Source organism: Argopecten irradians, chromosome 12 (genome assembly GCF_041381155.1).
Source record: "Argopecten irradians isolate NY chromosome 12, Ai_NY, whole genome shotgun sequence".
NCBI classification, from domain to species: Eukaryota; Metazoa; Mollusca; class Bivalvia; order Pectinida; family Pectinidae; genus Argopecten; species Argopecten irradians.
This window is the reverse complement of record NC_091145.1, coordinates 31824302-31852188: the sequence shown is the minus strand read 5'-3', so window position 1 is coordinate 31852188 and position 27887 is coordinate 31824302. Positions and strand designations below refer to the sequence as shown.

General features: G+C 37.0%; 1 protein-coding gene across 1 annotated transcript; it reads left to right on the top strand.

Moving 5' to 3' along the window:
- Nucleotides 1–539: 539 nt before the first annotated feature.
- On the top strand, nt 540–26063 carry LOC138336483 (uncharacterized). Its single transcript, XM_069285981.1, has 4 exons — nt 540–1131; nt 16511–16712; nt 23365–23579; nt 24149–26063. The coding sequence occupies exons 1-4, from the start codon at nt 540–542 to the stop codon at nt 24604–24606; spliced, it is 1467 nt and encodes a 488-aa protein (XP_069142082.1). The 3' UTR covers nt 24607–26063.
- Nucleotides 26064–27887: the final 1824 nt, after the last annotated feature.

Sequence of the window (27887 nt, the reverse complement as noted above, 5' to 3'; positions counted from 1 at the left end):
ACAGCTATGGTCACGTAAGGACGGCCTCCCATGTATGCGGTGTGTTGCGTGTATGTTGTGCGAGGTGAGTGTACTGGGAGACCATCAAATCCTGCCTCACCAGGTCCTGATTTTACATATACGGAGCCTGCGGGATGACCCTACGGCCCTCTTTGGATACAACTATGCGTTACGCCTGGTAGCTGCAAAGTTGCTAGGCCATGAGGACAAACGGATCCAGCTCCACTGCTTCGGGGGGAGTCAAGACATCGTCCTTTCTTGGCTGGAGACCTTCCCGAACACCTACTTCAGTGTGTCTGGGATGGTCCATCATTTTCAGCCAGCACAGCAGCGGGCTCTCCGAGCCATCCCCAGGGATCGCCTCATCCTGGAGACGGATGCCCCTTATTTCCCGGCACCGGGATTTCCACATGGGGCTCCCCAATAATTGGGGTATACCGCTCAGCGCGTAGCGGAGATCCTTGGAGACCTGGACATGACGGCCGTGCTGGAAGTAACAGACGAGAACGCCTTCCGTCTGTTCCACTAGAGTGCCCCGGATGCAGGTGGCCCCCCAGAGACGGTGGACCATCAAAACGACTAGGATCCGTGAGCCGGAGCCGGTTCATGGTAACGGACATCAGATCCCCAAGACTCCTCTGATCCCTGGGCTATGCCATTTACCTCGGTTGAGAAGCCAGCCCGCCACACACCTCTGTCTAAACCCTCTGTCCTGTAGATTCTGCATCAACAGAGCCTCCTTTCCCGAATCCCCCGCCTCTGCCCTGAGCTGGTACCCTTTGTCCTGCAGATCCTGCGTCACCAGAGCCTCGTTTACCGAATACTCTGCTTCTGCCCTGAGCCGGAACCAGTTCATGGGAACGAACATCAGACCCCCCCCAAAAAAAAGTGGAGGGAGGAATGTAGTGAAATTGCCCAGGGATGTCAAGCGTCCCGGAGACCCCTGGCCGAACACCACCGGAAATGACGTCGGGGCTCCCGCTAGAGCTCCAGTTCCAAAGCTAGACCCCGACCTGAGAGGACGTGATAAACACAACACCCTATCAGCCGGGATTTGGAGCCCTTGTCTAACGACATATACCACGTACTACAGCAATACCAACGGACCCACGACCCCGCGACGCGGACTAGGTAAGTTGGCTGCTGTTGCTAGCGTGTACATTCGGTTTTTACAATATCTGAAATCATGCAAGAAAATACTCTTTAAGTGAGTGAAAAACCATTATTACAATCTTTTTATTGATGTAAATAGTTATATATGTATACATTATTTACAGTACGAAACACGAACACATGCATATACCCAACTAAACACAAGTGTTTACCTCATCTTCGCCGAGTATCCGATTACATAATATGATCTCTGTACGTACATGTACGCTTGACTATCGTTATATTGGCGAATGTGTGCATGTACATGTAAACAAAATATCCGAGAACTTACCTTGGTAGTCTGTCCTTTATCATCGTGTCACAAGAAGGAAAATGAGAGGAAGTTATTTGCCTGTTAATGCTGTTGCCGAGCTGTGCAAAAGCGCAAACGTACTACACACACGTACCACAGTCGGCTTCAGAGACAAAAGCGGAGTGAGATTATCATTGGTTTAATTTGATATGTTGCTATTCAAATATGCATTTTCTGACATAAAGACCTTATGCGATCAATATGAACTATATTAGTATGGTTTTTGAAATAAATTCGATCAAATTTAATAGAAAAGTGACTAAAATCCGACGTCATATAGACGTCGGACTTTGACGTCGTCGGGACGTTGTATAAAGGTTACCGACGTCATGACCAAAATCCAACGTCGCTACGACGTCTAACCGACGTCATGTGCCTGCTGGGTGATATCAGGCTAGCAACACAAGCTGTCATAATCCCTATTGTCCGGCGAAGGACCGTTGCGAGACAGCTAGGTGTGACAGCATGCCGCGGGGTATCGGCGAACACCTGATCTGTACAGGTAAATTTTTATTCGAATCATCGAGTGTCAGTTACCTATGATTCTATAACAAATGGTCCATGAAAAAAGTTCGATTCATCGAGAACTTCGATTCATACATGGTTGAGCCCTGCAGGTAGGGCGTTAGAATTGTACCTGCTGCCCCTATTGCATGATCGTAAAAGGCGACTAAATTTAGGATCTTTTTTTTTTTTTTTGTAATTCTTTTATTTTTCCCGTTCACATTGTACATAAAACATGTTACGTATATATATACACATTGTTGGATCATTCAATAGTATGAAGATATATTATTCAATATACATATTATTCTAATTGCAGTGCAGTGGTGATTTCTGACCAAATTGAAGTAACTTTTGCTGCTTTTGACAAGGAGTATGATTTAATACACTGGGTTTCTATTTTCTTATAGTATAAGCACATATTTTTAACGCCTTCAATAGTAGGTACAGAATACTTTGCTCTACACGAGTAGATGTATTTTTTGGTAATTAAGATACAAATATTTATACAATCACTCAGGGTTGTCTCATCTACACCAAAAAGTATAGCTACAGCTGTTACTGGAAAGTTTAGATTGCAATTTGAAGTAAACTTATTACTAATAAAATTCCACAGGGAGCGTACATGTGGACAATCCCAAACGAGATGCAAAATGGTTTCTTTGTGTACACCGCAAAAATTACATGATTCTGTTTCAACGATTCTCATTTTTAGTAATCTCGAGTTAGTGTATAGAATTCTATGTAAGATTTTAAACTGTAGAATCTGCAGACTAATATCATCGGTGATGGAGAAGGCTAGATTAAAAATGATTTTCCAATTTTCTTCAGATATATTTTGACCAATATGTTCTTGCCACTTAACAAATATTATTAAGTGGTAATGTTTGCTGTTTTTTAATTAACATTTGATAGAAATCTTTTGTTACCTTCTCTTTTGTTTTCAAGATTTTTATATATCTATTTTCTACCTCAGTCAATTTACATCCTTTTTGTATAATACTAGTTTTTCAATGTTTGGGGATAGCAGTTTTTAATCCATAGTAGTATCATAGCGAAATTTCGTACGTTTATTGTTCTTACATAATTGTATAATTTACCTGTGAATGTTTTGATAGTTAATTATTCAGATCTTTATATCTACCTTATGTCCTTATCTTTGTGGAATTACCGCCAATTAATATGACGCTCAATTCTTCACGTGTCAATCAAAGTGTCGATATCTCTACCTGAGACGTTGGTGTCATTAAGGCTTGGAAAGTCTTTTTATATCAAAGCGCACACTCTATTGTCAAGACTTTCAATTGTTATGTAATTAACCTTACATCCGGAGTTACCTGCCAAACTGGACAGTAGTCACTTCATAAAAACGCCTTTTGATATTTGGACGCCAGTTGGATTGCCAACGATCAACCGGACAGGACGGTCCACCATCGGACATTTATTACATATTTTCAATGTTGGATTTCCAAATAGAGAACAAGTGTGAAACTATGGACTTATTGTTGGATTGCCATCTACGGACATAATATACAGTGTCTACATTGGATTACCAATATCAGTGAACTTTAATTTTACCTTCTAAGCAATGTGCCACTATTTTATTAAATTATGATATGAAAACCAATTCAAATTAACAATACAAGAAACTAGTACAAGCCAATCGAACTTTTTGTTTTGTGACCTGCTAATTCAACCAATACCAACGGTCCGAAAGCAACCAACAATCATCATCAACAATATACAACAACACAAAAAAAATCTTATGAAAGTAGTCTAAAAATGGTATTTCAATATTGTATTTACCTTGAATATCCTGAAGGTCTAATAATTCACCTCTTTCATTAAATAAGTCATTTATAAAAAAAATATTATTATTGATCCAATTATAGTATATAACATCTTTACCTGCTATTTTAATGTTGTCATTTAACCATATTGGTTCAGAAAGGAATTGATCTGGGGTTGTGGGGGAAACGTCTACCATGTCTGCCCAAATACAGATAACATTGCACCAAAATGTATTGAATTTTTTAGCCACCTTCTTTAATCCGTTTTTTATTCAAGTGCCATAATTTATCTCCACCGTATTTTTGTATTTTATCACTACATAACAATTTCCAAGGCGAATGATTACTGGGATTTAGTAGTTTTTGTATCCAAGTGAATTTTAAAGCTTGGCAGTACGTTTTAACGTGTGGCATCTCGAGACCTCCGTCTTCGTATGAGTTATACATGATGCTTCTTTTTATCTTATCATTCTTTCCATCCCATACAAAATTGAAAAATAGTTTTTGTAACTTTTGAAAGAATTCATCTGGTGGGTCAGGTAAAACAGAAAACAGATGAGTGAAAATTGGTAACACTAAAGATTTTATGACCGTTATTTTACCTATATAACTAAGATTTCTAAAGGACCAATCCAGTAGTAGCATTTTGGCTGAATTATATTTTTCTTCGTAATTGTTGCGAGTTATATCAGTTTCGGACAAATCATATGAAATGCCTAATAGTTTAAATTTCCCCCTGTGATTCCAGAACAAGTTACGTTCCTGAAGATATTCCTCCCCACAACCCCGTTTTACCCCAATCCATATAACATGAGTTTTTTCTAAGTTGGCCTTCAGACCTGAGCATTCACAGAAAAGATCAAGAATTTGAAAGGTTTTATTTAAAGACTGCTCATCATCAGCAAGACACAAAGAGGAATCATCGGCATATTGGCTAATTAGATATTGTGAGTTATCAATGGTTATTCCTTTAATATTTGGATTAAATTTTAGAGAGGAACTCAACAATTCGACACACAAAATAAAGATGTACGGCGAAAGAGGGTCACCTTGTCTAACTCCTCTTTTAATGTCAAAGAAAGATGATCCGTGACCATTATTGTATATACAACTAGATATATTGGTATAGAAAGTTTGTATCCATTTTAGCAGATCAGTACCAAAACCTTGAAACAATAGACACTTTTGAATAAACTGCCATTCTAGAGAATCAAAGGCATTTTCAAAATCAAGAAGAACTAACAAACCTGGAATTTCACATTCATCCATTTTTTCTATGAGGTCAAGTATAAGTCTAGTACACTCCCCTATGTATCGTCCTTTCATAAACCCTTTTTGGGTATCGCTTATAAGGTCATTTAAACAGGGTTTTATCCGGTTTGCTATACTTGCTGAGGCAAGTTTATAGTCGACGTTTAATAATGAGATGGGTCGCCAATTTTTTAAAAATAATTTTGATTTACCTTCTTTTGGAATACAGTTTATAACCCCTTGTCTCTGTGAAATAGATAATTGTCCCGAGTCAAATGCGAAATTTAAAGAATTCAGTAAATATATATTAATATCGCTCCAGAAAAATTTATAGAACTCTGAGGTGAAACCGTCTAAACCAGGAGATTTTGAGTTTTTCATATTTTTTAAGGCTTTAAGACATTCAGCTTTAGTTAGTTTACCCTCCATTTTAGATCTCTGGTCATTGTTTAATTTATAATTAAACGGGTTTTCGTCATCAAAGAAATTATCAACATGAATATTTTCGATTTTGGAATTTCTGGAAGAATACAGATTCTCATAGTATTTAACTTGTTCTTTTAATATATTCTCAATTTCGGTAATTTCTTCATTTTCATCTGTTAAAAGTTTCGGTATAAGTTTTTTCTGTAAAGTGCCTTTTTTCTAAGTTACAAAAATATTTCGTGCTTCTTTCGCCTTCAACTTTCCATTTGGCTTTTGATCGTATAATCAAACCTTTTATTTTTTCATCCCTCAGTTTTTTCAGTTCATTTTCTAATCTTTCAACTTCTTGTGTATTTGGATCTTCTTCACGATATAATTTTGTAAGTTTGTCCTCGACGTCTTTTTCTTTATTAATATTTAGTGTTTTCTTATAATTCTTATCATAAGTTTTAGAACTTCCCATAATAATTGATCGTCTATAGAAAATTTCGGAGTGTCGGAATCGTCTGGAAGTTTATATAAATTTAAAGTATCAGCTATACATTCTTTTATTTGATGGACGTAAGTTGGGTCATAAAGAAGGGAATTATTAAATTTCCACGTTCCCGCACCGCGTTTTTGATTAATAAATTGTAATGATAAAGTTACCGGAGAATGGTCAGATTTATAAGCAATTCCTATATCAGTGTCATTAACAAATGGTACAAGATCAGATGATATTAAAAAATAATCTAAACGTGCCTGTTTATTTTGAGGTCCACGCCATGTATATCTTTTCCTATCTGGGTTATTGTCTCTCCATATATCTACAACATCCAAGTTTGCCATAATTTCATGAATATTTTCTTGACTTTTTGGATTATTTTTATTTTTATAATTAGTTGTGTCCCTATTGTAATTTTGTGGTACATTCCAGTCCCCACAGCAAATAATGGAATCATGACCTAAAGCTTCTAATTTTCTTTCTATATCACCAAAAAAAGCCGGAGAATCCTCATTTGGTCCATAGATTGCACATAAAACAATAGTTCTATTTGATAATTGAATTTCTAAAATCAAAAAATTTCCGTTTATGTCATTAATCTCATTAACTATTTTAAATTGAAAAGAGTTGTTGAATAAAACTGCTATCCCCCGACTATTGCTAGAGAAAGAACTAAATTTTGCTGTATATCCCCATTCCGCTGCCCAGTAATTTTCAGCGTCTTTACTAGAGTGGGTATCGATTAATACTGTGATATCATACTTGCTTCTACACGTTACAAAGAAATCACGTCGTTTTATTTTATCTGAAGATAATCCTCGACAATTGCAGCAACCTATTTTCAAATTACCCTCCATCATATACCAGCGTTACGATTTTATTGTGTATAAATGTAAGAAACACCACGGCACTGCATTTAGTGTGAACATAGATTTTTTGAAAGGTCCCCTAAACCCCCTCCCACCCTCCCCCATTTTAATACACTTCCTTTCATTGTGCATAATTTCAAATAATTGTGAAAAGTTCTTTACTTTTTGCTACTCTGATGAAATAAACACTTATAATATGTATAGTTATGTACTTTTATGTACACGTATGTCGCTTGACTAAAAAGACCCAGAAACAAAAAACCTATTCTCGATACAGGTAACGATATTTCCAATATCTGATGAGTTCATAAAATTTACACACATATAATATTTATATAGCAACATGTAACAGCAAAAATGTATTATGAATCTTTGCACGTATGTCGCTGACTAATAAAACATAAACAAATAATGTGTCTTCGATACAAAAAAGTGATATTTCCAATATCTGATGCATTCATAATATTTAACGCGACACACCAATCGGGAATCTTCGGGCCTTTCTGTAAAGGAGAAAAAAAAAGACGAGAATGCCCGACGAGTTCCGAACGGCGACACACGTGTACACTAACATATATAAATAGTCGACTTATTCATGGTATATTCGTGATTTTTTTATCATAAGACGAAATAATATCATACATTTCAAACTTGCGTTCATCAAGATGTACAGTGACATTTATGAGTAATGATGCTGTTCTAATAACCTCCTTAATTGTAATAACATATGTAAGGTATATATACGCTCCGAGATCTAAATAATAGCGACCACTCACTACACGTGTTACTCTATAAAACATGTTAGAGACCAGGTACATACACACATGAGTGCACGATTGACCTACGTACTGACTGACCTAGTACAGTTGCATATCGCACATCTACCCTGCACTCACTCAGGAAATCCATGCAAAAGCTCTAAAACATTTTATTTAGCACCCACGTTTGTGTTATGGAATTTAATAAACCTCATTTTTTTAAGAGTATGATCAATTTGCATTTTTACATTGAATGGTGTAAGAACACTTCTTCTCCAAACGATGTGCTAATATTTGTATGGGTTTCCGTGTGAGCGATAGGGACACAGGATTTTTATAAACTCAAAATAAAAGGTCATCGTTTTCATTTAATACCTCACAGCAGCGATATTTAATCATAAATTAGAATTTCTTGATCACAGCTATACAGATTGAGGAGAAAAACCGATCTTCCCACCGTGTTAGTTAATTATAGGGCTATTTGTTGGAAACAAAACTCAGATATTTTTTATAATAATTTTAAATTATTATGTCATATGGCCAGAGTAAAAAAGTGCAATTACGTCATAATTAGACCAAAAAAAACTAGGTAAGTTGGAAGATGCGGTCGATCATCACAATCTCTGTATCTACCTGGTACTGTATGTTCTTAATTTCTAAAAATATAGCAAAATATTCGTTCTAAATTTAGAAGTGAACGCTTCAAATAATTATCCGATGGAACAGATCTCATTTTCACACATATGTAGATTTGAGAAACTATTAAAATAGATCTCATTTTCACAAATATATAGATTTGATATAACCTTTTTAAATAGAAAACACGGGATGTTTTTTCAATACTGGATTCAGAGAATTAGGTTATTATTTAATATAATATTTAAAGTATCCTTTCTTAAAGCTGACAATGCAAGTTAAAAACATGCAGTTGAAATTAAAAAAAAAATATTAACGAAATATTTTTTTTCTCAAAAATTGTTTCTGAGACATCCCCTAGTTATTACAGTGTGGTATCTAAGGAAGTGACAGCCATTTTTCTTTTGCTCTGCTTAGTAACCTTCACTGGCCAACCCCCTATATAAAGCACGGGACACTTGACACACGTGTATCATTCTAAACATATCTTGTCTCAGATACACATGCCCCGATATTGCAAATAACAATGTCAAATTGAAAATAAACACTGCACTCACCTGACAATATTTCATTGAAGTAATAGATGAATGTGTTGTCAGCTATATCCCAACATATGTCCAATACGAACTAATAAAACACTTCAATATACACTAAGTTTTACACGTACATGTACAACGACACGTGTGTGTCCTTGATAGTTGTTGCTCGTTCGGATCAGGTACGTAGTCACGTGTAGATGGTCAGTTGAGTGCGTCGGGTACGATGATATACGTGGAGATATGTGGACGGATTATTTTTGGATTTCTATTCACTTGCGTTGGAATTTTATTTTGAGAAACATCTAAATGACAACTTCGAGGAGTTGACATGTTTTCTTGCTAAAAAAGTCCCATATAGTTTTACAGGTGAGGGTTTTGTTTACCTATTTGTAGGTGACATAACCTGTGGACTGCTAGGTGTATAGGTACATGAATGAGCGCACGTGTGTCGATTCACGCGCTTTATATAGGGGTCGGTGAGTTGTCGGAATGTAAAACAAAAATGGCTGTCCTCAACCGGGGAATGTCTCATAAACGATTCTTGGAAAAACGAGTATACTTATTTTAAAAAAAAATCATGTTAATAATTTTAACTTGCATTGTCAGCTTTAACATAAGAAATCATGGTAAAAAAAACCCATCTCGTATATCTACATGTATGACAATCATTACATTTATTGGCTCAGTATTAAATGTCACAGTACTTGTGAGATATAAACAAAGTCAAGGAAAAGAAATCTAACCACAGGTTCCTTCTATGGGTTTGAAATTTTAACTAAAGTTTTCAACATATTTGATGACCCAAAAACATATATATACATATTTTTACACACATTGGAATTGTTTTTGTAAATTTTGTCCATTTTCAAAGACCTATGTACGCAAATACCTGTTTTTGTACAAACCAATGTCATTTCGTTTTTGTCACGAGTTTGATGAAAGGAGCTTCCTTCAGATATACCAGGCGGGTGGTTTTTTTCTCTTCCTCGGGCATGTCCCTTCGTTTTTTCAATAGAGTACTTCGAAGTTTAGCTACCTCAGGAGCGAGATCCGTGACCACGGCCTTACCACATCCACGTCTGAGTTCTCTGAAAGCTTGTTGGAGTACGGTGTCACGATCCACCAGACATAAAACGAACTATGATGTTTTTGTTATTCTTTTTGTTTGTTTGTTTGTTTGATTAATTAACGTCCTATTAACAGCTATGGTCATGTAAGGACGGCCTCCCATGTATGCGGTGTGTTGCGTGTATGTTGTGCGAGGTGCGTGTTTTGGGAGACTGCGCTATATTCATGTTGTGTCTTCTTGTATAGTGGAACTGTTGCCCTTTTTATAGTGCTATATCACTGAAGCATGCCGCCGAAGACACCAAGCAACACATCCCACCCGGTCACATTATACTGACAACGGGCGAACCAGTCGTCCCACTCCCTGTATGCTGAACGCTAAGCAGGAGCAGAAACTACCACTTTTATAGACTTTGGTGTGTCTCGGCCAGGGGACAGAACCCAGAGCCTTCCTCACATGGGCGAACGCTCAACTCAAGGCCAAAAGTGAGGCGGTGCCAAGGGAGGCATTAGGAAAGATAAAGTCAGTTAGGAAGAAGAGAAAAGATAAGATCCTAAATTTAGTCGCCTTTTACGATCATGCAAAAGGGGCAGCAGGTACAATTCTAACGCCCTACCTGCAGGGCCATTTTTGTTATTCTCGTCATCTGTGGGGGTGGGGAGTCTATGAATCGCGCCGGCATAATCTCGGTCTAACTTTAGTTCGTTGACGAGAAATTTACGAAACACTACATTAGTGTCCTTTGGTAGTTCATTAATCTTACCGGGGATCCCCCTCACGATGAGATTCCATTTACGCCCCCACGATTCTAATTGGATACGTTTATTGTCTATTGTGGCCATTTCCTCTCTTATCTTTGGAAAGTGAAGATTGTGGATCTCGTTGATCGCATCATTAGCCCAGGTCGCGGATGCTTCTAACGTTACAACACGTTGCTCCACTTCTTTGATTTTTTCATTTGTTTTTGCAAATTCTGCCGAGATACTCATGTGTAAGTTTTTGAAACAAGCGGAGATATCCGAAAAATTGGAGCAAGCATAATCAGGAATTCCAGTAGCATTTGCTGGCCCGGACATATTGTAGGTAAAGTGACCCTGATAAACTGGTTTAAACTGGATAACACAGGTGCGACAGTCACCGTCACAGCGACACAGGTGTGTATGTATACGCGCTCACACGGGCTATAAATAGCACACAAAGCCAGATAGTGAGTCGAAAGAAAAACGTTTATATTTCCTTTTTACGGGACAATTTTCGTCAGAAACGTATACAGTTTGATTAATGGACAGGTTACTCACATTATTAATTGTTCCACAGTGTTTTTTCTTCAATGTAGCTTCTAAAAATCACAAATTATCGCTGAGCGAACTTTCACGTGTCTTCCTTAGCTGAACATACCGGAAGTCATATAAGGACGGCCTCCCATGTATGCGGTGTGTTGCGTGTATGTTGTACGAGGTGTGTGTTTTGGGAGACTGCGGTATATTCATGTAGTGTCTTCTTGTATAGTGGAACTTTTGCCCTTTTTTATAGTGCTATATCACTGAAGCATGCCGCCGAAGACACCAAGCAACACACCCCACCCGGTCACATTATACTGACAACGGGCGAACCAGTCGTCCCACTCCCTGTATGCTGAGCGCTAAGCAGGAGCAGAAACTACCACTTTTAAAGACTTTGGTGTGTCTCGGCCAGGGGACAGAACCCAGAGCCTTCCTCACAGGGGCGAACGCTCAACTCGAGGCCAAAAGTGAGGCGGTGCCAAGGGAGGCATTAGGAAGGATAAAGTCAGTTAGGAAGAAGAGAAAAGATAAGATCCTAAATTTAGTCGCCTTTTCCGATCATTCAATAGGGCAGCAGGTACAATTTAGGAAAAATAAAATACGTTTCGTAGGCATGAATAAACATTCAAACATGGAAGTATGAACGCTATATCAATCGTTCGATTGCAATCTGATATAATTTCAAGTGAGCAGTATTGCATAACCTCTTGAAATTTTAATGTAATAGATAATATGAACATGTGCTTTAAAATCTATTCCCAAGGACAAGGAAACATTAAGGATGCGATTGATTCATTAAACAAACCAACAAACATTGCATTGGTATATTCGTGTTGTGTCTCCTTGTATAGTGGGACTGTTGTCTCTTTTTGTTTGTTTGTTTGATTAATTAACGTCCTATTAACAGCTATGGTCATGTGAGGACGGCCTCCCATGTATGCGATGTGTTGCGTGTATGTTTTTTGGGAGACTGCAGTATATTCATGTTGTGCCTTCTTGTATAGTGTAACTGTTGTCCTTTTCATAGTGCTATATCACTGAAGCATGCCGCCGAAGACACCAAGCAACATAACCCACACGGTCACATTATACTGACAACAGGCGAACCAGTCGCCCCACTCCCTGTATGCTGAGCGTATATAGACTTTGGAGTGTCTCGGCCAAGGGACAGAACCCAGAGCCTTCCTCACAGGGGCGAACGCTCAACTCAAGGCCAAAAGTGAGGCGGTGCTAAGGGAGGCATTAGGAAAGATAAAGTCAGTTAGGAAGAAGAGAAAAGATAAGATCCTAAATTTAGTCGCCTTTTACGATCATGCAATAGGGGCAGCAGGTACAATTCTAACGCCCTACCTAGGTAACAGGGCCGCTTTTCATTATACTGACAACGGGCGAACCAGTCGTCCCACTCATTTGATGCTGAGAGCTAAGCAGGAGCAGAAACTATTACTTTTAAAGACTTGGGTGTGTTTCAGTTAGGGGACAGAACCCAGAGCCTACCTCATAGGGGCGTGCGCTCAACAGAAGGCCAAAATTGAGGCGGTGTTAAAGGAAACGTTAGGAAGAAGGAAGGAGAGTAGACACTACCACTTTTTATGACTATGGTGTGTCAGAACCTAAACCTTACTGCATTACATGGGTTATAGTATCAGTAAAAAAGTCAACATTTGACGGATGGTCCGTTGCCTTCACTTCAGTACATAAAGCGTTGTGTTATGACACTGCTTACTCTGCAGTTTAAAATGTAGAACGAAATAAAAGGAAACAAAATCAATAAGCTACGTGTGCTTATAATTTTTGACCTTCACCTCTTACATAAATATTTGTGTAATATCCGGTATTAATTTCTTTTCTCATAAAAAGCAATTCATATTGATTCTGTATTTGAAAGCAGTGTGCCTTTAGACACCTGGATCAAACATTGCTACTTTCGTAATACGAACCATATCACTTTTAATTCTGACTTACACAACGAAAACCATCAATTTTATTTTAAATAAAAAACAATGAAAATACTTTTAAATATTTTTTTCATACCTAAAATATGGAACCAAGTAGGATTATTGTCACTTTTTCGACAACTTAACTATCAAGATGTGTTGAGAAAATGTATTGGATAATATGACCAAGTGAACAGTAATATTGATAGATTTGTTTGATTAATTAACGTCCTATTAACAGCTATGGTCATATAAGGACGGCCTCCCATGTATGCGGTGTGTTGCGTGTATGTTGTGCGAGGTGCGTGTTTTGGGAGACTGCGGTAAATTCATGTTATGTCTTCTTGTATAGTGGAACTATTGCCCCTTTTATAGTGCTATATCACTGAAGCATGCCGCTGAAGACACCAAGCAACACACCCCACCCGGTCACATTATACTGACAACGGGCGAACCAGTCGTCCCACTCCCCGTTTGCTGAGCGCTAAGCAGAAGCAGAAACTACCACTTTTATAGACTTTGGTGTGTCTCGGCCAGGGGACAGAACCCAGAGCCTTCCTCACAGGGGCGAACGCTCAACGCAAGGCCAAAAGTGAGGCGGTGCCAAGGAAGGCATTAGGAAAGATAAAGTCAGTTAGGAAGAAAAAGAAAAGATAAGATCCTAAATTTAGTCGCCTTTTACGATCATGCAACAGGGGCAGCAGGTACAATTCTAACGCCCTACCTGCAATCCAATAATTTCTCAAAACGGTCAAGGTTTGAAAATGGAAAAGTCCTGAATCTTACCAACATGCAATTGGATTGTTTGTGAGATAAGCAAACATTTATATTTAGTATAATACCGTTTTTAGATATCCATGAAATTCGTTAAATAGTTGTATTGATAATGTTATGGAATAAGGGGGTGATAGGTCGATACTTCGTTACCATAATTATTTAAAACTAATATAAGAAAGGATACATTTTAGAAAAGTACTTATTGATTGATCTGACATTTATGTGTGGAATAAACATCATGATAATGGTAATGTTTTTGAAACACAAAATTCTATTCCTATGATATATAACATCTCGTCATAATGCGCGGGTTAGTACGAATAGAAAGTGTATCATTGTGCTGTTTGAAGGTGACCCCGAAAACACAGAGTGGGTGTTATCAACGGTCACGAACAAGTAAAAATGCTGAGACAGTTATTACTAAATCGTATTTACGTATATTAGATATAAATGGGATATTCACTCAGCTAGAATCAACTGCTGACATCAAGTTACATACACTTTTAAATAGTTTTTTTATTATTATTTTGTTTTTCATTTATTTATTTTACTTTTTTCCCCCTTATCTTTGTTTATAAAAGCGATATACACCACTTGCAAATTAAACAATTGCAGAAAATAAATATTGAAAGTGAGAACTTATATTTGGAAAACTCTATGTTTGTTATAAGTGCTTGTGTTCTAAATAATTACAACTTCCTATCAAACACGTTTTTGAGCCACGTGAGCCATAGTTGAGTTAAAGCATCAGTATTAGGTACGGTATAATGTCATTTTATAACATGGAATGTTTTCATAATCCATAATTTTATAATCATTAGTTCCGGAAAAGAAGGACGAATATTAAAGTAAGTGGCTTAGTTCCCATAATTAAACAAAAATTTCATTTCAGAGGTTACTTTGGCAGTGTTTCAAATTGTAATCTTTATGCTATTTTATGAATATTTTGTGTAAAATTTCCTGTCGACAATTTCGAAAGGAAATATGGATTTTAGAGCTTCCGTTTTGGACATATGAAACAAAATAGTTTTGAAAGTAGAGCAAATATTTCATGGACAACAGCGGAAGGTCAACATATAATTCGATAGTCTTTGTTTGAAGATGGTTTCATGGACATCAGCGGAAGGTCAACATATAATTCGATAGTCTTTGTTTGAAGATGGTATGTGTATCGTCAGACACTGATTGCATTAAATCAGTAATATATCTGTATATAAGTATTAAATCCAACAGCGAAAGTGTGGTTCCCTTTAAAAGCGATAAAAAACAGTACGTGATGCCATGGACAACATCATGAAACTTTAATATTTTCTAAGTGTGTTGCTGTATATCAATTTGCAAGTCAAAGGTATGTTAACACTTTTCAACTATGTATAATATTTTTAGAAAATAATTTAACATATCCGATATTTCGTTTTAACTTTGGGGATATGAAACGAAGTCTTATAATTTGTTTCTCGGGTATCCTTTTCATTTCACGAATCTATATGAAAAGTATCTAGTTTGTAATTTTAAGTATGATAAATCTATTATTCAAAAATACTTTTCTTTAGTTTTGATAAGTGTTTTTTTGATTCGATTCAAACGGAAGTCATTCTTATGTACAATACCATCGAACACAGGTTATCCCAACTTAGTGATGTATTTCCTATATGGTGCTACAATATAATGACAACAAATAATTAAACAAATTATTTATATAGCAAGTTCCTGTAGAAAGAAAACTTAAATAAAGATCAGTTGAGTATGGATGAAGGGAGTGATATGAAAGATTGTTTTCCAGATAATACTGGATCTTTATGAACATATGTTGGTAGGATAAAAATATAGTAAAAAGTAGTAAATATAGGGCAAAGAAGTAATTCTAACAGTGTAGACAAAGTAGTGATGAATGTTCGATCTGCCCCGTTGTCAAGACACAAAAGAACAAATAAAGTTACATATTTAGGACGGGATACATATTACACCATATGAATTTTTACTTTTGAAGTGTATTTATATCTAAAAGAAACGAAAGAACCTAATTGTGCGTTCAAAAATTATTGCGCTTATTGCATGTTTCGTACGTATAAAACATTACAATTATTGCGACGGCATTTCAAATACCTGTCAAAATTTGTTTGTTTGATTTATTAACGTCCTATTAACAGCTATGGTCATGTAAGGACGGCCTCCCATGTATGCGGTGTGTTGCGTGTATGTTGTGCGAGGTGAGTGTACTGGGAGACTGCGGTATGTTCGTGTTGTGTTTTCTTGTACAGTGGAACTGTTGCCCTTTTTATAGTGCTATATCACTGAAGCATGCCGCCGAAGACACCGAGCAACACACCCCACCCGGTCACATTATACTGACAACGGGCGAACCAGTCGTCCCACTCCATGTATGCTGAACGCTAAGCAGGAGCAGAAACTACCACTTTTATAGACTTTGTTGTGTCTCGGCCAGGGGACAGAACCCAGAGCCTTCCTCACAGGGGCGAACGCTCAAATCAAGGCCAAAGTTGAGGCGGTGCCAAGGGAGGCATTAGGAAAGATAAAGTCAGTTAGGAAGAAGTGAAAAGATAAGATCCTAAATTTAGTCGCCTTTTACGATCATGCAATAGGGGCAGCAGGTACAATTCTAACGCCCTACCTGCAGGGCCCAATTTTTCGGATGAATTTGATAAATAAACAAGTGAAGGATTTCCCCCATCAACTAGAACACATGCTTGTACATTTATAGCTTATCACAACTGTGGATCAACGTCATGGGTTTACTCCGATCCCGTCCGGGGCGATATTTGCTATTGGTTTGAGTCGTCATTGGGAAGTGCAGAGTCAGGCAATTACAAATGCGAATCAAAGGGCGGCAAGCTGGCATATATTCCAAATCCTGCCGCTTTCACATATGTGCTCGGCGTGCTAGATGAAAGAAACCCATCTGGGTAAGTATTTTATGTATTTCCAATTTGGTTAAATTAGTATTAGCTTTAAATATATCAAAGGACAAAGAATACAAAAGAGGTTAGGTGAGCCATAAAAAATTATCATGTTTTTTAAGGTTTCACAGTACAGGCTCTTGACAAGCTGATTAAAATACAGATCCTTATTATCACTACGTTTGATATGAGGACATCCCATTAGGGGTCACGTCAGGATGACCTTTGGAAATGGCCAATCAAATTGGCACTGCCAGAATCTTGACTGGGGACGAACTAGTATGAAAAAACTGTCTAAATAATTTTCTTGTACATAGTCATCTCGCCAAAAGTGCACAACAATTCTAAATGTATATGCTAACTGGGACGAAATGGCGTTAACAATTCACGTAGAAATGTGTAAAAAATGTATTTGATCTGGAATACACGTGGTAAAAGGTCATCCGAACGTGACCCCATATCGGGTATTGTCAGATCTTATATTGAACGGAGTGGTTATAAGGATCTGTATTTCAATTAGATTGGGGTCTTGATTAATTTATTAAGTTATTATTTTTAGAAAGTTAGAAGTATAAAATAAATAGCTGGCATGCAGTGAAGTATATGCCGTATTTGTTTGTTTGTTTGATTAATTAACGTCCTATTAACAGCTATGGTCATGTAAGGACGGCCTCTCATGTATGCGGTGTATTGCGTGTATGTTGTGCTGGGTGCAAGGTTAGGGAGACTGCGGTATATTCATGTTGTGTCTTCTTGAATAGTCGAACGGTTGCCCTTTTTATAGTGCTATATCACTGAAACATGCCGCCGAAAACACCAAGCAACACACCCGACCCGGTCAAAATACTGACAACGGGCAAACCAGTCGTCTCACTCCCCGTATGCTGAGCCATATAATCGTGATTAACGGATCAATGCTGCTTTAAGAATACAAAATAACGTTGGTCGTCATTCAAACCTCCTTGAAAGCAAATACCGACACTACAGCAAATCCGAAGTGAAGGTTGCAATTTCGTATATTGATAGAATGAAGCCGGAATTCTTACGCAAAACCGATTGTATTCTAAGATAACTAATGAAGTATAAGACAATATCAATATGTATCTCGATAGAAAAGAACTTGACATGCCAGCTGTAATAGCCTTGACACTACAATGGGCACACTTTGATGAAGCTGCGTGGTATATATTAACTCTTGCATACTGCTTAAATCACTTTTTTGTGAGATATACAAATGTTGGCATTATTTCAAGAGTGCTGGAATGTGAATTAAAATTTGTCGTGAATAATTGTTTAAAACTTTACTCAAATTTGTTTGTTTGTTTGATTAATTAACGTCCTATTAACAGTTATGGTCATGTAAGGACGGCCTCCCATGTATGCGGTGTGTTGTGCGAGGTGCGTGTTTTGGGAGACTGTGGTATATTCGTGTTGTGTCTTCTTGTATAGTGGAACTGTTGCCCTTTTTATAGTGCTATATCACTGAAGCATGCCGCCGAAGACACCAAGCAACACACCCCACCCGGTCACATTATACTGACAACGGGCGAACCAGTCGTTCCACTCCCTGTATACTGAGCGCTAAGCGGGAGCAGAAACTACCACTTTTATAGACTTTGGTGTGTCTCGGCCAGGGGACAGAACCCAGAGCCTTCCTCACAGGGGCGAACGCTCAACTCAATGCCAAAAGCGAGGCGGTGCCAAGGGAGGCATTAGGAAAGATAAAGTCAGTTAGGAAGAAGAGAAAAGATAAGATCCTAAATTTAGTCGCCTTTTACGATCATGCAATATTGGCACAGCAGGTACAATTCTAACACGATTGTCAATAAGTCAATCTGATTAAAATACAGATCCTTATTATCACTACGTTTGATAAGAGGTTCTGAGAAAATCCCATTGGGGGTCATGTCCAGGTGACCTTTGGAAAAGGCCAATCAAATTGCTACTTGCAAAATTCAGGGACGAAATAGTTTGAAAAAACTTTCAGAATTATTTTGGTTTACGTAGTCATCTCGCACAAAGAGCACAATAAAGCTAGTTGTATATGTATTGGGACGAAATATCGTTTTCAATGGATGTGACAAGGCGTTTAAAATGTATCTTATATGAAGACCACGTGGTATAAAGGTCATCTGAACGTGACCCCCTATGGGATATTGTCAGATCCTTTATATAACGGAGTGGTTATAAGGAACTGTATTTTAATCAGATTGTCAATAAGTGGCCTTGATCGTGAATTTATATAATGGCAAATATGCTGAACTCAACGAGACAAAAATTATAAATGGTAAGTGGTTTACAGAAGGAAATTAATAATTCAGAATGTAACAACGTTTTATGTTATTTTCCCTACTGATATCATTAATATTCAATAGTATGTAAATATCATAGTATACATTTTGTATAAATGATTATTAAAATGATTGATTTCAAACCATTAAAGGATATTGTTTTATAGATGAGAGTTAAAGTGTAGATGTATGAAAGCATTTGTATAACAAAGCCAGCCATAACATCCAAATGCCACTAAAGTTCAATCCAGGCTTACAACGTACTAAGATAAAATAAACATACCAATCCTACATTAACAAGAATTCCACGTATGTGGATATGTCGTCTGTACAGCATCACAAAAATGTTATTTAAAGATACAGGTTTGTTTGTTTGTTTGATTAATTAACGTCCTATTAACAGCTATGGTCATGTAAGGACGGCCTCCCATGTATGCGGTGTGTTGCGTGTATGTTGCACGAGGTGCGTGTTTCGGGAGACTGCGGTATATTCATGTTGTGTCTTCTTGTATAGTGGAACTTTTGTCCTTTTTATAGTGCTATATCACTGAAGCATGCATCAAGTCCCGTAATTTTTGTAAATATTGATGGATTTTGACCAGTATCGAACAAATGTAAGATCTCATTGATATATTCTTAAAGCAATCGAACAAACTTGGTTTGAATCAGACAATAAATACCAAAGTTATCGAGCGGAAACCATGTTTTGACGACATTAAAGTCCCGTAACTCTTGCAAATATTGTCGGAATTTGACCATTAAGGAACTCATCCAAGATCGCATTGATAAAAAAACAATTTATAAAATTTAGTTGAAATGGACGATAAATATTTAAGTTATCCGAGATCTCATTGATATAAAGCAATATATCAAATTTGGTTGAACTCGGACAATAAATACTACGTTATAGCACGAAAACGGTTTCCCGGACGACGACGCCAACGACAGGAACGCCGACATAGTGATACCTAAGTGTCGCCCTTTCGTTGCAGGCGACACAAAAATCGTACCATTGTGCTTGTGAACAGTTAATAATTAAGATCGAAATCAGGGATACTTATTGATGATAATTGTCAGCGTTGATTTTAAGGTAGCTCCATACATTTTTTGTTGTTGAAAATCCATGTTATTAGTCCATGCCGTCTGTCTGGATTTCATTTTCAGGTTATAACTTGAGAAGGAATGGATGGATTTGTATCAAAGGTCACGTAAAGGTATCATATGCGAAAATAAAGTTTGGGATTGAATTTGGGGTCAACAGATCAAATATAAAAATCACTGCTACTTTGTTTTTCATTTTTACACTCAGAGCTGGAGACTTGATTAGGGCAAGCAAAAATCAGTTCCCAACTCATTTGTTTTTCCTGGTCTGTTTGCGAAATTTTATCACTTATTTTTTTAACTTGCATGGATTTATCTTTATAATTGCATACTTTGTCTAAGATAAACATAGACGCGGCACGCGAACACATCTACCTACTTTACATATACATATATACACGCACATATACAAAACGGTTTAAACACGCATCGTCCTCACGTTTTGTATTGCGATATTTACTTACCAACTTTATTTTGCTTCAGCCAATTTTCATAACTTTCTCTTTTTCTAATCGTTGTAATTCACAATAATTTATTTTCTTTTTAGCTTTCATCTTTAATACATTGTTGTTATTATTTTGTTCAATAATACACTTACTAACATGCTAATGCTTTTTAAAAACCATACTAGTTACCGATTGACCTATCAATTATACCGAGAGCTAGGTGTCAGTGTTGGTCATATCAACTCTATCCACTTCCGCGCGAACAGTCGGTACAATTGATTTATGATTTCATGTTTTTTTTTTTTTTTCTGTTCGGATCTGAATACTGACATCACATTCACTATGTTACTTTATTGTTCACTCAGATCTACTTTATAAATAATTTAACGTGTTAGAATTAAAACAATATTTATATCATAACGATCTCTTTGGTGGATTTTATAACCATATATAATGTGCTTGAGTGTTCTCATATTGATACCATAACAAAATTATTTAAATAATAATTATTTACATTCAATAAAATTATGTGTATAATTCTCAAAACATCCTTGCACTCTTTACACAAAGGTACAAGCATGTAAGATGTAAATGAAATAGTTTCCATCTGATTTTTGTATACTGTTTAACATGAGATTTTCAGGAAAACGCCTTGGAATAATAAATACGTCTTAGATATACTTTATTAGTAGGTAAGGAGAGAAGGGCGTTCCTGGTTCACAGACTTTCACCTGAAAGATCAAGGGTGATTGAACAATCGACACGTTTGTGAGGTTAATAATGAATAATTATCAAAACCTGAACTCACCGAAAAATTGAAATATTGACATTTCCGTCGGATACAAATACAAAAATGGCTAATATCGAACTAAAACATGTTTATTGGGGAAAATATACACAATATACATCAAACAAGAAATTTGGATTCCTTGCAGCAATTACGATACGACATTATTTAAAGATAATCAAGCCTTGGATAATAATACTAGACTTTATTTAGACTTCATAACATATTGTGTCAAAGACTCATCTCACATATGACCAGTAAAAATGTATAATATATACAATATTTACAATTATTATTTACAATATTTACAAAGTAGTAGTATTACCTACTATTACAGGTAGTAAGAACGCATAATGTAGAAAATGTGTGATAAAATATATCAGATGACGGATGACAAATGATAATGTATTTTTATTTGACAATTTTTGATTTCTTGGAAAACAATTGCTTAATATACGACAATATCATATTATCTCAATACGGGCGAGAAAAACATACTTAAAAATAACGAAGCGCATTTAAAGGAAAATTTTGTAATAATTTTTGTATAAGTATGTCATATGTGTAGCCTGCTACATGCACTATGTGCAGTGGGCATTTGTTTTTAGCAGGCATACATGTTAAAGGAAATTGTGAAATAAATTAATACTTTTCAGTTTGTTCAGTTTAACGTACTCGTAAACACCTTAAATTAAATATATTAAGTGAACTTTTGAATCATTTTGTCAGATGTTTGGCCTGAAACTATATATTTACATTCGATAAGGATTTTGTATAAACAGGCATGCTTCAGGCAAGGTTTGTTTGTTTGTTTGATTAATTAACGTCCTATTAACAGCTATGGTCATGTGAGGACGGCCTCCCATGTATGCGATGTGTTGCGTGTTTGTTTTGCGAGATGCGTGTTTTGGGAGACTGCGGTATATTCATGTTGTGCCTTCTTGTATAGTGGAGCTGTTGCCCTTTTTTAATGCTATATCACTGAAGCATGCCGCCGAAGACACCAAGCAACACACCCCACCCGGTCACATTTTACTGACAACGGGCGAACCAGTCACCCCACTCCCTGTATGCTGAGCGCCAAGCATGAGCAGAAACTACCACTTTTATAGACTTTGGTGTGTCTCGGCCAGGGGACAGAACCCAGAGCCTTCCTCACAGGGGCGAACGCTCAACTCAAGGCCAAAAGTGAGGCGGTGCCAAGGGAGGCATAAGGAAAGATAAAGTCAGTTAGGAAGAAGAGAAAAGATAAGATCCTAAATTTAGTCGCCTTTTACGATCATGCAATAGGGGCAGCAGGTACAATTATAACGCCCTAACTACAGGGCCGTTCAGGCAAGGTTATTTTAGAAAAAAATATGTACATTGTCATTGATATATAGTATTACAAATCAAAAGAAAAGTAATCACCGTGATGAGAAAATGAGAATAAAACAAACTATCATCAATGCATATTATATTAATATGTAAAATGTGTTTGTATGTATGTATGTATATACCGTCTCCCAAAACACTCACCTTGTATGTGTGATGTATGTGTGATGGTGTGTGTATGTATGTGAGGGTGTATGTACGTATGTATGTATGAATTATGTATGTATGTGTGTGTGTGCGCGCGGCATTTATGTATGTATGTATATATGTATGTGAGGGAGTATGTACGTATGCATGTATGAATATACAGTGTTTATTGCATGTAAACGTATTTGTTAAAAGTGCATATTGCGTAGGTGTATGTGTTTCAGTAGAATAGAAAAAAATCAGTTAAAAAAAATGAAAATTTACTGTCAGCTGGTGGTTAAGTGATTCTCTGCTGCTCTGAGTGAAACAAAAAATAACGAAGCGTCACGCCATAAATTATGACGGTGCAAGTCGATGTTTTAAAAGCAATACAATTCAAATAAGTTGAATGTATATAACAATGAAATTCATAATTATTCAAAACAAAATGGTTAAAAGATTATGTCAATGTAAATTTAAAAATTGATAAAATAATTTTGCGTCCATATTGCTATTAATATTATCTGTTTCAGTACGGCCTTTGTAGGTTACACCAAGTATGATAGTGCCCTTAACTTGTTGGAGATTCAAAGCAGTGGACAACTACAGACATGGGCTGAATGGGAAACTTCAACTCCCATAGATTATGGAGACTGTGTCGTAATCGATATGTACTCTAGGAAGTGGCGATACCATGATTGTTACCAATCCTCTGTGGCAGTATGTTCCCCTGCCTACGTCCACATACGTGAGTCTTTAATCTCTTTTGGTCAATTTGTAAAAGAATAGTATATTGATCTATCAAATATTTTTATTTTCTATCATAATTATCATGGTTTAAGTATTGTCAGAATGAAATGCCAATAAGATAAAACATATCTACGTTACGTCAATGCAAAGATATCTTAAGAAATGTTGAAAATTCACATTCATATGTGAAAAAAATAGAAATTAAAGAGGAGATGAAAGATTAATTTTATCACATGTAATCCTTACCTTCATCCGTTTAGACTAGGAGAAATCTTGTACGAAATAACTTTGGTCTCAAGACTTTGCCAACCTGTGTCGTATAGGAATTTAAGGCATAACTACATGTACATTGTTTAATCCCTGGAATTCGTTATTGGTCCTTATTTGGTTCTGAATAGTCCGGGGCCATAAAATCCTGTTAGCTATCCTATGTAGTAATGGACATGTAAATTTTTATTTTTTTCTTACACATTATTATCTAATATGATTTTTAATATGAGTTAATCAGATATGTATTAAATCGAAATTATGGATATAATCAGCAGAATAAAACACTTCACGTTTCAGCTGGAACCAGCAGTGCCAGTTCATCCACAACCACCACCGTTGCCACAACTACAACAAGCATGATAACAAGCCCAACTACGAGCACAATAACAAGCCCAACTACGAGCACAATAACAAGCCCAACTACGAGCACAATTACAAGAACAGCCAACCATGAAGAAAGCACCACATCCTCTCTCCAAGATTGCAAATGTCAGTGCACCAATAACTATACCATTATTATCAACCCGATAACAAACATCACTAAGGAACTTCAGGCCAAACTGGACAATCTGAAGCAGGAAACGATGGTTGACCAAGAGGGATTATCCTCCACGTTACGGAAGAGGACGAGCGCAAGTGATCCGCGACCCTCATCGGCCTACGTTGGATATTTAGGGGTTACGCTTCTCTCCCTGATATTCGGCGGAATCCTCCTTCTCGATTTACCACGTCTTATTATGAAATTTGAAGTTTAGAGCAGGATGATAACGGAAGAGATAATGTAATAGGGTTGAACATTAACAAATATCACTACCACACCAACTTTCATCATAGCGCTAAGCAATATAAAATGAACGTGAACGTAATGTTCCCAGTGTTTAGTGTTTCATCAACGACACATGTTAGATCTAGGTATACACATAAGCTTAAATACAGATGAGAGGGACATTGAAACTAAAAGACATACCAAAAGATGATGATCAAGTTTGACGACAAAAACGAAAGAAAGACTGTTTATTTTCTTTTTCGTTTTGTTATTACAACCTTGTATATTAGGTGCAACACACAAACAAGTTTAAAACGAGAGATGAATATTGTAAATTCTCACATTGTAGTGTAACATACTATGTAGTTAGCTAAAGTAAGTAAACAAGAACGTTTTTCTTTACTAGTATTATTCATGTTAGCATCAGGAAGCAGAGTTGCCTGATGTTTAAAGTTGTATGGTCTATAACTTTCGCTCTTTTTTCGTCATAGTGAAAACTGTTTAAGTGTTATACATATTTTTCTCCGTCTGCCTGGGTTTTAAACTTTCTAATTGTACCATTTTTTATAAAGTTGCAGCACTGGAAGTATCTTTAATTATAAAAGTAAAAAATCTTTTTAACGTGTACACGTGAAAAATAGGCTCGAAAGATGCCGAATCATTCCGAACTCTTCCGACCATCGTCGCGACAATCTCGAAGTAAAACGAGAGTTGTGAAGCCAAGAGAAAATATCAACAATTTTTCATAAACAAAACATGTGGTCGACCTCATCAGACTCTATCTACAAAGAAAATAATGCTAGCACATTACAATATTAGATACAGACAATATTTTACGGTAATGTGTAAATTGGATGTTTCAAATACTCAATCTGTGGACATATACCAGCATGATTTGCTGATATAAGCCAGAAGGAAAACGTAAACAAACACATGTGCTCTTACGCTAGTTACCTGGCTCACCACGTGCAGGTCGTGTCGAACGTCAGTCACGTTATACGATTCGGAATCCGACATAACCCGAAGTCACTGAACATGGCGGTGATTGAAGGCGCTTTATTCAAAACCAAAAATATATGATTCCTAGATTTCGGCTCTCTTATAGGCCGACATATGCTTTTGGGGAGCTAAATCATCAAGTTACATGTCAATGTTTAAATATCAAATGTTTAACTTACATATCGTTACAGTGAAAGTAGCAGCAATACAACTTTAATTACTTTGGTGACAGAAGGTGTAATTATATATCAATCATTTACCGTCACATATGATTGAAATAAACTGAAAGCATTTTCTCTACTTTTAAAACTGTTAATGCTGGAGTCCCCCAGGGATCTGTCTTAGTCCCCTGCCGATGAAATCGAAGGGGAATACAGTGTTTGTTCCTGTCTGATTTATTGTTTGCTTGATTAATTAACGTCCCATTAACAACTATGGTCAAGAGAAGACGGCTTCCCATGTATGCGATGTGTTGCGTGTATGTTGTGCGAGGTCCGTGTTTTGGGAGACTGTGGTATATTCATGTTGTGTCTTCTTGTATAGTGGAACTGTTGCCCTTTTTTAGGATCTTATCTTTTCTCTTCTTCCTAACTGACTTTAATCTTTCCTAATGCCTCCCTTGGCACCTCCTCACTTTTGGCCTTGAGTTAAGCGTTCGCCCCTGTGAGGAAGGCTTTGGGTTCTGTCCCCTGGTCGAGACACACCAAAGTCTATAAAAGTGGTAGTTTCTGCTCCTGCTTAACGCTCAGCATACGGGGAGTGGGACGACTGGTTCGCCTGTTGTCAGTATAATGTGACCGGGTGAGGTGTCTTGCTTAGTGTCTTCGGTTGCATGCTTCAGTGATATAGCACTATAAAAAGGACAACAGTTTCACCATACAAGAAGACACAACATTAATACACCGCAGTCTCCCAAAACACGCACCTCGCACAACGTTACACGCAACACACCGCATATATTTGTTGTAGCCGAAAAAAACCCACCTTATGACAGATTTTTAGTTAGAAGGTGTCAAGGCGATATCTTTTGCGCAGCAACAGTAGCTAGGTAGAAACTTATACAGATGCATACAATGACATACTATATACATGTAAGTACATATGATATCATAACCTGGCATGTATGGGGGAGATAAGTGTAGTTGGGCTTTGTTACATTGTAACAGCAACATGTAGTACAAGGCCTACAGTATGTATTACAATTTTAGGTAAACGCTGATTACGTGTAGACGAAGATAACTGCTCCTAATAGACGTCACCGATATATATATATATGAAGCCCTTTAAAAAAATTCTCATCTTAAAAAAAAGACATGGTTGAGTTCAATCTACAGTACAGACAGCAACAATATTATGAGTACATTGGGACACACACATGTATGTAATATTATTGATCTCGATGAAACAATTTAAAAAGACTAACCTAATAAGCCTACTATTTTAATATAACGTGTCTAGCGAATACTATACATAATTAATTTGTGTGCTCTGTGGTTATAACGTTACACTACAGTGCAGGTACGTAACTTTAGATCTGCCTTCAAATTATAATATACCATGCCTTGAAAAATTCACCCTCATCTCTGATATTAACAACCCATCTCCCTCTTCTCATTTCGGTTTTTTGAAAAAGATCAAAAGATACAGTCTGACCTTTCACCGAATCATTACTGTACAGTGGTACACAACAGTGCTTGGCGGCCATGTTTGCACTAGTAGGTGGCGCTGTTGGTGGGCACACAGCCTTGTTTCCAGTTCGGTTGCCATGACGCGCGAGAAAGAAGTATACTTATAATCACAGATATAAACAACTTCTCATTTCGGTTTTTGGAAAAAGACCAAAAGATACAGACTGACCTTTCACCGAATCATTACTGTACAGTGGTACACAACAGTGCTTGGCGGCCATGTTTGCACTAGTACGTGGCGCTGTTGGTGCGCACACAGCCTTGTTTCCAGTTCGGTTGCCATGACGCGTGAGAAAGAAGTATACTTATAATCATAGATATAAACAATTTTTAAATATATTTCAGCTTATAAACATGCCGAAATAGATAAATAAATAAGTCACACCGCCATTTCAGAGATTTGACCGAGGGGACGAGATAAACGCTGTGCAAACCCTAACCCAATAACGGTGCTATAAAACCTTTACTGGAAGAAAGATTGGAACAGTTCTCCCCTGTGAGGAATACTCTGGGTTCTGTCCCAAGATCGAGACACACCAAAGTCTATAAAAGTGGTAGTTTATGTTCCTGCTTAGCGCACAGG

What these genes read in the sequence shown, in the direction of transcription:
- LOC138336483 (XM_069285981.1), top strand. Translation starts at nt 540, where the DNA reads ATGCAGGTGGCCCCCCAGAGACGGTGGACCATCAAAACGACTAGGATC. An exon ending in GACCCCGCGACGCGGACTAG is followed by an intron (nt 1,132 to 16,510) that starts GTAAGTTGGCTG and finishes GTACATTTATAG; the next exon opens with CTTATCACAACTGTGGATCA. An exon ending in CCCTGCCTACGTCCACATAC is followed by an intron (nt 23,580 to 24,148) that starts GTGAGTCTTTAA and finishes TTCACGTTTCAG; the next exon opens with CTGGAACCAGCAGTGCCAGT.